General features: G+C 44.5%; 1 protein-coding gene across 2 annotated transcripts; it reads right to left on the bottom strand.

Annotated features, from left to right (window-relative positions):
- Positions 1-5,003: 5,003 nt before the first annotated feature.
- Positions 5,004-9,603, bottom strand: PROCR (protein C receptor, endothelial). 2 transcript variants are annotated; one of them, XM_012665750.1, is made up of 4 exons: positions 9,299-9,603; positions 6,885-7,136; positions 5,891-6,169; positions 5,004-5,675 (listed from the first exon to the last, which is right to left on the bottom strand). In XM_012665750.1, exons 1-4 carry the CDS (start codon positions 9,459-9,461, stop codon positions 5,560-5,562), a joined length of 810 nt encoding a protein of 269 aa, XP_012521204.1. In that variant the 5' UTR covers positions 9,462-9,603; the 3' UTR covers positions 5,004-5,559. The 2 variants fall into 2 exon arrangements, with proteins under 2 accessions (XP_012521204.1, XP_012521205.1); XM_012665751.1 differs by having other exon boundaries at positions 5,183-5,684; positions 9,299-9,445.
- Positions 9,604-10,749: the final 1,146 nt, after the last annotated feature.

Genomic DNA, 10,749 nt, shown 5'->3' on the forward strand with positions numbered 1-10,749 from the left:
AGGCGTGAGCCACCGCACCCGGCCTACTTTTTCTAGTTTCTTAAGGTGAAAGGTTAGGTTATTGATTTGAGGATTGGTTACTTAGGAATGTGCTGTTTACATACATATTTGTAAATTTCCCAAACTTCCTCCTGTTGTTGATTTCAAATTTAATTACATTATAATCAGACAATGTACCAGTGGTGATTTCAATATTTCAATACTTCTGGATTACTGAGACTTTTTTCATTACCTAACATGATCTATCCTTGAAAATGGTTCATATGTGCTTGAGGAAAATATGCATTCTGCTGTTGTTGGATGAAGTGTTCTATAAATGTGTGTTAAGTCCAGTCGGTTTATAGTGTTCTTAAAGCCTTCTGCATCATTACTGATTTTTCTGCCATTATTGAAAATGTAGTATTGAAGTCTCTATTATTGCTGAATTGTGTATTTCTCCTTTCAATTCTGTAAGCTTTTGCTTTATGTATTTTTGGGCTCCATTGTTAGGTGCATATATGTTTAAAATTGCTACATATTCCTGATGTATTGACTGTTTTCTCATTATAAAATGCCCTTTATTATCTCTCATAACTGCTTTTGTCTTAAAGTCTAATTTGACTAATATTTGTATAGCCACTTTGGCTCTCTTATGGTCGCTATTTGCTTGGTATATATTTTTCCATGCATTTACTTTCAATCTATTTGTATCTTTGAATCTAAAGTGTGTCTTCTGTAGACAGCATAAAGTTGGATCTTGTTTTTTGTTCAGTCTGACAATCTCTGCCCTTTGATTGGACTGTTAATCCATTCACATGTAATATTATTCATATGGTTGGATGTACATCTGCCATTTTCCTTTTGATTGTCTATTATGTCTCATGTTTTTCTGTTTCTCTGTTCCTCATTTACATTATTTTGTATCACATGGATGTTTTATAGTGAACCATTTTAATTCCTTTAATGAATTTTACCAATATATTTTTAGTTATTTTCTTGGTGGTTAATTTTGGGCTTATAATATATATCTTATCATAATCTACTTCAGAGCTATTTGGGTTTTTTAAACTATTGCTTTTTAATAATAATAATCACCTCTTACATGTACATAGTGCTTTGCAATTTACAAATTGCTTTTATATCCATTATCTTATGTTATCCTTACAACAGCAATGTGAAGTAGGCAGGTCATAGATTTCTATTCCCATTTTATAGATGAGAAAACAGAATCAGTGAGGTGAAGTTAGTGCACGAAGCCACACAGCTAGATGATAGCAGAATCAGAACTACAACTCGGGCAACATTTATTCATTCATATATTAATTTATTCTGTCAAACATATTTGTCGAACACCTACTACTGAAATGAGCATGGGAAGGAGGATGCCCCAGTAATGTCCAGAACATTCATTCATTCCAATTGTATTGAGCAGCTGCTTTGTACCATTGAGAAACTAAGAAGTGATGCGAGGGATCCAGGTAAGCATTGATAAACACCTGAATGAATGTAGTGGCTGCACTGATGAAAAGAGGTCATATAACATCTTAGAGCCTGAGTACCTCCGGCTCACACTTTAAAATTTCACTCTTCTCCAGACTGGCTTATTCTCATTTTCTCCTTTCTTTTTTCCTCCCCAAATCTGGGTAAGGTCTAGCCTGGCCTTGATCTGGATGGATAGTGCCCAGGCCAGGCCTGTTAGCTTGAGGTCAGTGGGCTTCCTATCTAAAGCCCTCTTGTTACAATGCAGCTGAAAGGGGAAAGATGTCTCCAACTGTATGTATGCCAACAACTCTCCAGGTTTTACCAGCTAATGAACACACTCCTTCACTAGGTTTTAGAGGCCCAATAGTATGAAACCTCAGCCTATCTTTCCAGTTTCATTTTCCTACCATTCCTCTATTCTCCAATCACACTGGGCTAGCTATCCTTCCTAAAATTTACTCTCCATTTTCCTAACTCTTTCTCTTATTGAAGCTGTTCTATTTTTCCTATCTGTGCCTGGTCATATCTTAGCCATTCAAAAATCCTACCTTTCCCCCCCCAGATTCCTCTGATTCCCTCAGTTTTAGTAGAGGAGAGAAAACATAAATCCCAGAACACAAGGGCACAGGTTTGAATCCCGGCTTTGCTACTAACTTATTCCCTAATCTAAAATGAAAAGAATAATCTTACAAGACCACAGTGGGTATTAAATGATAAACATGTTAAAGAATTCCAAAAACTATAAAGCAATATGTAAATAATAGCTCCAACAGCAAATCACAGTATAACATTTTTCTTTGCATGTTTCTTCCAATTATACAACAATAAGACATCTTGCTGTGTATTGTTCTTATTTGTATGTGTTTCATCTTCCCAAGAAAACACTGGGCTCCTTGAGAAGGATCACATCCTAATCATTTTGTATCTTCCAAAGTACAAAGCATAAAGCCTTGCATATAGAAGTTACTGATAAATGTTTACTGGATTAGTAAATACATTAATGATGTGAGATATAGTGAATGTTTATGGGTTTCTGTTGTTGTTGCTTTTCTGCTTTGCTTTGTTTTTGTGTTTTGGTTGCTCAGCATCTGCCACCTCTTCCTCTCTGTGAGTCTTAATGGGAGAGACGGTCTCACGTTCCATAGGAGAAGTCAAAGGTACCTAAAGTTTTTCTTTTTCCCCCCCTTGCAGCTAAGGCAAAGGCAACATAATCTAGGTTTAGTCATCTGGATGCCCCCACTCAGGACTTTGAATCTTGAGCAGATGATGTAAAGACACAGGGGACAAAGGAGAATTCATTTAATATGGCAGCATACACTGGTGATGAAGGTAGTGGTTCCAGCTGGGGTATCTTTAAATAGACCATTCATGTGGTGTGACTGGTTGGGACACCTAGTTCTATTTTCTGAGCTTGATTATCTGGCCTTCCCATCAACTCTGAGGGTTACTTAATAACCTTTCAATATATTTATTTCCCCCTTAAGTTGGCAGAGTTGATTTCTGTTGCTTACAACCAAGTAATCTTGGCATTCTTAGAGGCAAGGATTTCAGAAGAAAGAAAAAGTGAGGGTCTTTCACTTTTTTCTTTGTAAACTTTCTTTGTAAACTTCTGTATTGTTACTATTGTTGTATTACTTCTGTCATTTAAAAATACGCTTTTAAAATAAATCACCTAGAGTACGGTGGGTAAAGAAAAATGGTAGAAAATAAAATTTGAAAATTAAATTGGGCCCACATTGTGCATGGCCTTGAATGTCGTTTTGAAGATTCTGAATTTAACTCAATAAGTATGGGAAATTTAAAAAAAAACAAAAACAAAACAATGACACCATCAGGCCTGTGTTTTTTATTGCCATGTCAAAGATGAATTGGAACAAGGAGAATACTTAGGAAGAGGCTCTTGCCATAGTTCCAAAAAAAGATTGAGAAAATTTCTCAATTTTGAAAGAGAGAGAGATAGAGAGACAAATGGGGTTTTCTGGAAGCAGATGCTGAGACAGAGTTTAAGGTACATGATGTTTACTAGGGGGAGGAAGCAGGATTGCATTGAGGGAGAAGTCAAAGTGCAATGTAGATCTGACAACGACACAGTCAACCTGGCAGGGAGCTCTGGAGTGAATACTGCCCATCAGAGGTATCCTGTAGTTGGCCAAATAGCTGGACCTTTACATCCTGCCTTGCTCAGTCACTGGATAAGGGCAGTCCCAGGATGGGCATGACCTTGTGCAGGACTGTCCTCTGAAGCTGAGGCAGACACAGAAAGAACTGAAGCAGCTGGAGGCTATCTGCTGGCTATCCTCCCTGAAGCTGAACGGCAAGTCTTTCCTTGGAGGTAGAACTGGGTGTCGTACTCCGTGTCTACCACAAAGAAAGAGATGAATTATAATATCTTGAACAAAAGCAATGGGATGGAAAGGAGCAAATGGATTCTATAAATATTGTATTTTTCAGGTGGGGATAAAGAAGAGGGAGTAAATAAAGGTTAACACTGAGGTCTCTCTGTTTATATGATTTGATGGCAATTCTGTTATCCATCAATGGATAATAAACTGCAAAAGACAGAGAACAGGTTTAGGGAGAAAGATAATAAATTTCATTGCAAATATGTTGACCCTGAAATGTCTCCAAAGTACTAAGGTCGAGGTAACTTTCAAGAATCAATGCAAATGAGTGTCTGGAGGTCAGCACCACTGTCATATTCACCAACTATACATATATTATCTCATATGTTATTTAATACTCCTGATGCCTCTATGAGGTAGGTATTGCTTTTCTTTTACCCTTTTTGTATATTCATTATGCCTTTTGTGAATGACGAGATTGAGATTTGAAGAAAAACTCCTTAAACTTAAGTCTGATGATAAAACACAAGCTCTGAAAGATAAAATTATATTGCTTCTCCATGGAAACCACCAGAGATAGATAGTATTTGAAGCCATGAAGTCAGCATGTCACCTAGAAAGAGTATAGTTTAAAGGGAAACAAAAGGAGCCAAAAAATGGAATTCTAAGGAAGCCAACATTTCCAGAGTGAGTTGAGTAAGATGACATGGTCAAAGGGATTGGAAAAGAGTGGCCAGAACAGTTTAAATATTAGAAGTATGACAGCCTGAGCAACATAGTGAGACCCCATCTCTATAAAAAAATTTTTTTTAAAAATTAGCTGGGCATGGTGGTATGTGCTTGTAGTTCCAGCTACTCTGGAGGCTGAGGCAGGAAGATTGTTTGAGCCCGGGAGTCTGAGGTTGCTGTGAGTTGCGATGATGCCACTGCACTCCAGCCTGGGTGACAGAGTGAGACACTGTCTCAAAAAAAAAATTAGAAGTACGGTATCTTGGGTAAAAAGAGAGTTCTAGTCCACAAAGTTGCAGATATCATGAAGGATGAGGGTTTGATAATTAGAAGTTACCGGTGATCTTAGAGCAGTTTATGGAGAAGTCAGACTGCAGTGGGTCGAAGAGTGAGTGGAAGATGAGGAAGTGGAAGCAAAGGCTATAGGCTACTTTTCCAGAAGTTTTACAAAATAGAGGAAATAATGCTTTATACATAAGTAAGAAATTTATTATTATTATTAATTAGTGGATTAATTAATAACTCATTACTTCTATATTACTTGGACTTTACACTTCCACCATTTCTCCAGTTACTTCTTTCTACCCCATTATACTGGTGTCTCGTACCAAGTCTGGTACACCTGTAAGCATCGAATGTGTTTATTTTGGTTGTAGATGACTTGTTTTATTTGGTTATGTGTTTTGAATGCCTCAGGTGATTCTGTCTGTCTTTGGAGGATGGACCACCTGCCCCAACTCCATCATCTGTTTTTCACAAAGACAGATAAGCATTCTCTTCTCAGACCAATTCAGCAAAGCATGCAAGTTCTTAGGTCCGTAGCAGACCAAGTACCTTGTCCACCTAGCCTCCCTACCTCCCCTCCCTCAAACCCTTGGTGGGCAGACCTGGGAGAAGAAAGGAGCTGTCACTCCAAACCTTCTGGGACATGGTGTCTCAGCAGGAGAATCTGGCTTCACAGCGAGCTGAAACCTTCCCTTACCAGCCCCCATCAATCCAGCCCACTCTCAGAGGGGGATGGAAAGTATTAACATCGCCGTCCACCCGTGCACAGGAAGATGCCTACAGCCACAGCAGCGATGATGAAACTGCCCACCAGGACGCCCAGGACCAGCGAAGTGTAGGAGCGGCCTGTTTGGCTCCCTGCAGAACCTGCGGAGAGTTAGCCCTTAGAACATATCCCCAAGGAGGCCATGATTTGGGACAAACCCCAAAGGATTTCTGCCCCAAAGGAAAGGGTCCGGTCCCAACCCCCCAGCTGCGGGCTTCTTGTTGCTCAGGGTATCCATCCTTCAGGTCCATCCATTTGTCTGAAACCCGCCCCCTCCCCAACAGGCCTGGCCCCAGTCCCATCATACCTTTCATGTTTTTCATGGCCATGTGGTTCTGCACATACTGCACACAGGTGTCCTGCAGGAATTCCCGCAGTTCATACCGAGTACGATTGTAGGCGTTGAGCTGCTGCAGGGTGTAAGTGACCACTTTGGAGGGTGCCTGGGTGTCTGCCTCCCACAAGGCCGTCTCTGGCCGGAAACTCACAAAGGAGCTCCCATTCACAGCCACTTGGAAGAAGACATGGGCTCTGGAGCCCTCAGGAGGCAGTTCACAGCCCAGGAAGCAGCGGATGGTCAGAGGAACTGTGGATGGGGATTCAGGGTCAGGGGGCTGCGTGGAGAGGGCGCCAGGTGTGGGGGGATGTCCACCACCGGGAACAGAGCATGGTAGGGAGCCAGCAGGTGGGAGTCAGTGGCTGTGAGGAGAGGGGTGTCTGGGGAGGAGGCTGGGGGCTGTAGGGAGGGGATTGGGGTTAGAGAGTTGGAGGCTATGTACAGAGGGGCAGGGACAATGGTGAAGAGAAAGGAGTTGGCGGCTCTGAGGGGAGGTGGTGGGGCTGTGAAAGAAGAAACTGGGGTCTTTGAGGGAAAGGAGTGGGGTTGTGAGGGGAGCTGTGAGCAAAGTCGCCGGCTGCTGTGAGCAGCGGTGGCTGGGGGTTGAGGGTAAAGTATGGCAGGGAAGGACGCGGTGGGTGGGGGGGTGTCTATTAAGAAAAGGAGCTGGAGTATTGTGAGGCCATCGGTGGGGAATCTTCAGTGAACCTTCGGGGGTCAGGGTGAGTCAGGGCCAGAGCCTCCCAACAGGATCAGCCCCAGGAGGTTATGCCCGCAGGAAGAGAGAAACTAGGACACCCGCTTCCCTCCAGCTCCCACCCAGCAATCTTCAAGGGCCCAGACGCGCACGAGGCACGCCCACAGGGCCACGCCCACCCACACAGACCCCCGCCCTCCCCCATCCCACCCCGTTCCCGCGCAGGACACGCCCCCGCCAGCCCCGCCCGGGCCGCGGCCCACTCACAGGCCAAGCGCCGCTCCTGGTGCACCAGCCGCACGAGCCCGTGGAACTGGAGCAGGTATAACTTCAGGCTGCTCTCCGTGCGCGTCCAGTTCTCGGGCTCCTGCAAGGGCTGCAGCTGGAGGATCGTGGCGTTGGTGTCCGGGCCTTCCAGCACGTGTGTCAGATGCCCCCCCAGCGTCGCGTTGCCCTGGTGCCACACGTGATAGGGGTCGTGGAAGTAGGAGATCTGGAGCATGTGGAAGCTCTGCGGGCCTGGGGGCAGAGTCGCGTCAGCGTGGGCCGGCGTGGGGGCGGGCGGCGGGCAGCAGGAGATAATAACCCCCTACCCAGAGGCTGGCCGCCCACCTTCCGGACCCTTCATAAACTATGAAGTGCCCTCCCGCTGCTTCCCCCATCTGACGCTCATAGTCCTGCCAGGAGGGCAGGACAGAGATAATTATCTTAGTTTTACAGGTGAGGAAACTGAGGCCTGCAGTGGAAGAGACACTCCTCTCTGCCTCCTTTTTCACCCTCAACTCTCCCTACCCCGCATTTCCAGTTGGTCAACAAAGCCTGACCCACAGTAAAATCCCAATTCCATCTCCTGTTCTCTGTCTCCTCTGCCACTGCCCTAGTTCAGGTCTCATCACTTCTTACCTGGACTGGGGCAGCAACTTCCTGCCTCATCCACCTGCCCTCATTTCTCAGTTTCACCCCTTCTAATCTGACCTCCACCTAACCCATGGACAAAATCATGTCCTTCTCCTACTTAAATTCCTCCAGTGACATACTACCCCCTTCATCACTTAAAAATAATAATAGCTAATATCCATTAAGTGCTTATTATGATCTAGGCAATGTGCTTTACACACATTATTACCTTATTTGTGTCTTCCCCCCAATAATACAGTAGCTACTATTATTAACCCCAGTGTACAAGGGAAACTGAAGCTAAGATAGCATGGCAGAGCCAAGGTTTGAATGCAGGGAGTTGAGTCCGGTACTCTTAGCCACTCTGCTACACTGCCTTGCCACAGGATACCTGTCCACAGGATCAAGTCCAGAGTGTTTAGCCTGGCATTCAAGGCTGCTGGTGACCTGGCCCCAGCTACCTTCTCCGGCCTCTTCTCTGTGCTTAGATGTATCAAATGTGTTGGCATTCCTCACGCTGCTTTTGGCTGACATGTAAATAGCATGTCAAGGTTGCTCTGCCTCCCTTTTTCTGCCTGCCAAGTTTCTATTCATGCTTTAAGACCCAGCTCTCTTCTTGCCCTCTTCTTGGAGAAGTTTTCCTGATGCCTCTCCTCTTTACCCTCCCAGACACAGGGGGTCTGTTTCAGTGATCCCCAAACCACCATGTGTTAGCATGCGTCTCACTGGATTCTATACTAAGTGACAGTCTCCAATACACACAAGCTACACTGAACTCCTCCAGGCTGTGGAACCATGTCTGGTTACCTCTGCCTCCTACATCCAGAGAAGGGCCTGCACAGAGCTGGTACCCAGAGGACATTTGTATGAGTCTGGGATTGTAGATCTGTGTGTGTATGTATCTTGTCTGTGCCTGCGTTTGAGAAGTCATGTTTTGTATCTGTAGGTATGAATAAGTATATCTGTATGGGGATCCCTAGACATTGTCCTTAACTGCTCTGTGACCCAGTTTCCTCTTCTGTAAAATGGAGATAATATTACCCACCTTTCAGGGTCTTGTGGGAGTTAAATGAGTCAATACACGTATTAACCATAGTGAACACTCATTGAACACTGGTTATTTGCTCCTTTTCGGAGGGGCAGACTAAAGCTATAGGGGTTGTGGGAGAGGGGAGAGGAGGCCCCTGTGCAGTTATAATGCAGGGTAGTAACTCCCCTTCTCCATTTAAACAGGGCTACTTCAGGCAGCCTGATCAATCACCCATGAGTTCTCCTATTGGGCACAGTTTCTCTTTCCCCTCCTCGCCAGTTGCTTCCTCTCTGCGTCCCCTCTCTCATCCCAAGTCATTCCCCAAGTTTCCATCAGTTCTCCCTGCACCTTCCCATTCCCTCCATCTCCCTTCTCATCTCAGAGTCTCTTTCTCTCTTCCCCAGACCGACCGCTATTCACCATCACCCTCAGCTCTTGTCCGGGGCTTCATTCCTTTCTCCCCTCTCTTAAGGCTGACTTCCTCACCCTCTCTGCTGGTTTCTTTCCCATTTTCCCAGTCATTCTGTGTCCCCTAGCCTCTGTCCTCTCCTCCTCCCCCGGGGCTTAAATGTACTTCCTCACCTTGACTTTGGAACACAGACCAGTCCCCAGGACCTTCCCTGTCTGACCTGTGGAGAGATCCAGCCAGCTGCAGGCACAGACGCTGAGGGATAAACTCTCCTCTTGCCATGTACCCAAATAGACTGAGATTCCCCAGAACCACCCCGAGGCAGGAGACGTGTCCCAGACTTACCATCTGAGGCTTCCTGGCTACAAAGGGCCCAGCTGGGCAGGAGCAGTAGCGGCAGCAAAGTTGTCAACATCCTGAGGCTGAGGGACCTGGGCTCCCGGCTCAGGCAGGCTCCCGGCTCCAGCTCGGTGAGCTGCAGCCTGGGGAAAAGAGAAGTGAGGACCATCTGGGAGGGGCAGAGGCTGAGCAGAGGAGGATGGAAGGAGGCCAAGGGATCAAGGGATGGGAGGAGGAAGAGCGTGTCAGGCTTATAAAGTGTTATTCCTACTCTGCCTCATTTCCTACTAGGGGGCTGGCCTCCCTCCTGCCCTCCCTCTGCCCCGCCCTGCATGGCGCTCTCCTGCCCAGACCTGCCTTTTCCCTTCTCCCTGGGCTGCTTCCGAGGAAGGAGGAACCACAAACGGAAAGGGGGGAGAAGGGCGCCCAAGCTGAGTCAGGGGGTGGGGCATTTGCTTTCAACTTAGTTAGAATACACTCCAGGGTGTAGGATCAGCAGGTTACTGATGGGGAAATTGAGGCCCAGAGAAGTGAAGGGACTTGCCCAAAGTTTATACATCACGGTGGTGACAAATCCGGGATTAGAATTTAGTTTTCCAACATAATGGCTACATTTTACCAGAATTTTAAGTAAATAGCAATTACACAATCAGGGATCTTGCTCTCAGAAATACTCATAAAATGAGTATAAAGCAGCTCACTGCAATATTGTTTTTAATAGAGAATTATGAAAAATCTATGTTAATCTCAGTAGAGGACTAGTTATATAAAGCAATATTTTTCAAACTGAGGTTATAATATATTAGTAGACAATGAAAATCATGTTAAAGGTCATGGTTAGCACTTTTTAAAAATGAAATAGAACAGAATAAAAAATTTCAGTGCATCACACTCAGTAAGGGTAAGCATTATTTCGTGAAATATTTGTTTAGTTGTATATGTGTTTGTTTTGGTTTTGTGTGTGTATGTTTCTCTGATGGGTTTTGGATAGCAGTGTAAAATATATTTCTTTTGAAATTTTTAATTATTATGGATACGTAATGATTGTACATAAAATGTATTTCTTACTTGAGGAAGCAAGTAGAAAAGTTTTAAAGTCACTCCCCCACACTATGATAATCCATGCTGTGGAATACTATGCAGTAGTTTGAAAAAATATATACCTTCCCCTGCCCAATCCCCACTCGATTTTCATCATATTCTTAGCACTACCTGAAATTATATTATTTATTTACATGTTTGAGTGTATCACCAGAATGTAAGCTCTGTGAGGATAGAGACTGTCCATCTTGTTTGAAACTATGCTTAGAATAGTGCACATCACATAATGAATATCAGTGACATGAATGACTCAATGAGATCGTTATGATGTGCATAGATCTCTAAGAGTAAGTTGCAGAACATCATGTACAGTTTAAAACTGTTTGTGTGTTGGCTGGGCAGGTGCGGTGGCTCAT

This window comes from Propithecus coquereli, unplaced genomic scaffold (genome assembly GCF_000956105.1).
Source record: "Propithecus coquereli isolate 6110/MARCELLA unplaced genomic scaffold, Pcoq_1.0 Scaffold122, whole genome shotgun sequence".
Classification (NCBI taxonomy): Eukaryota; Metazoa; Chordata; class Mammalia; order Primates; family Indriidae; genus Propithecus; species Propithecus coquereli.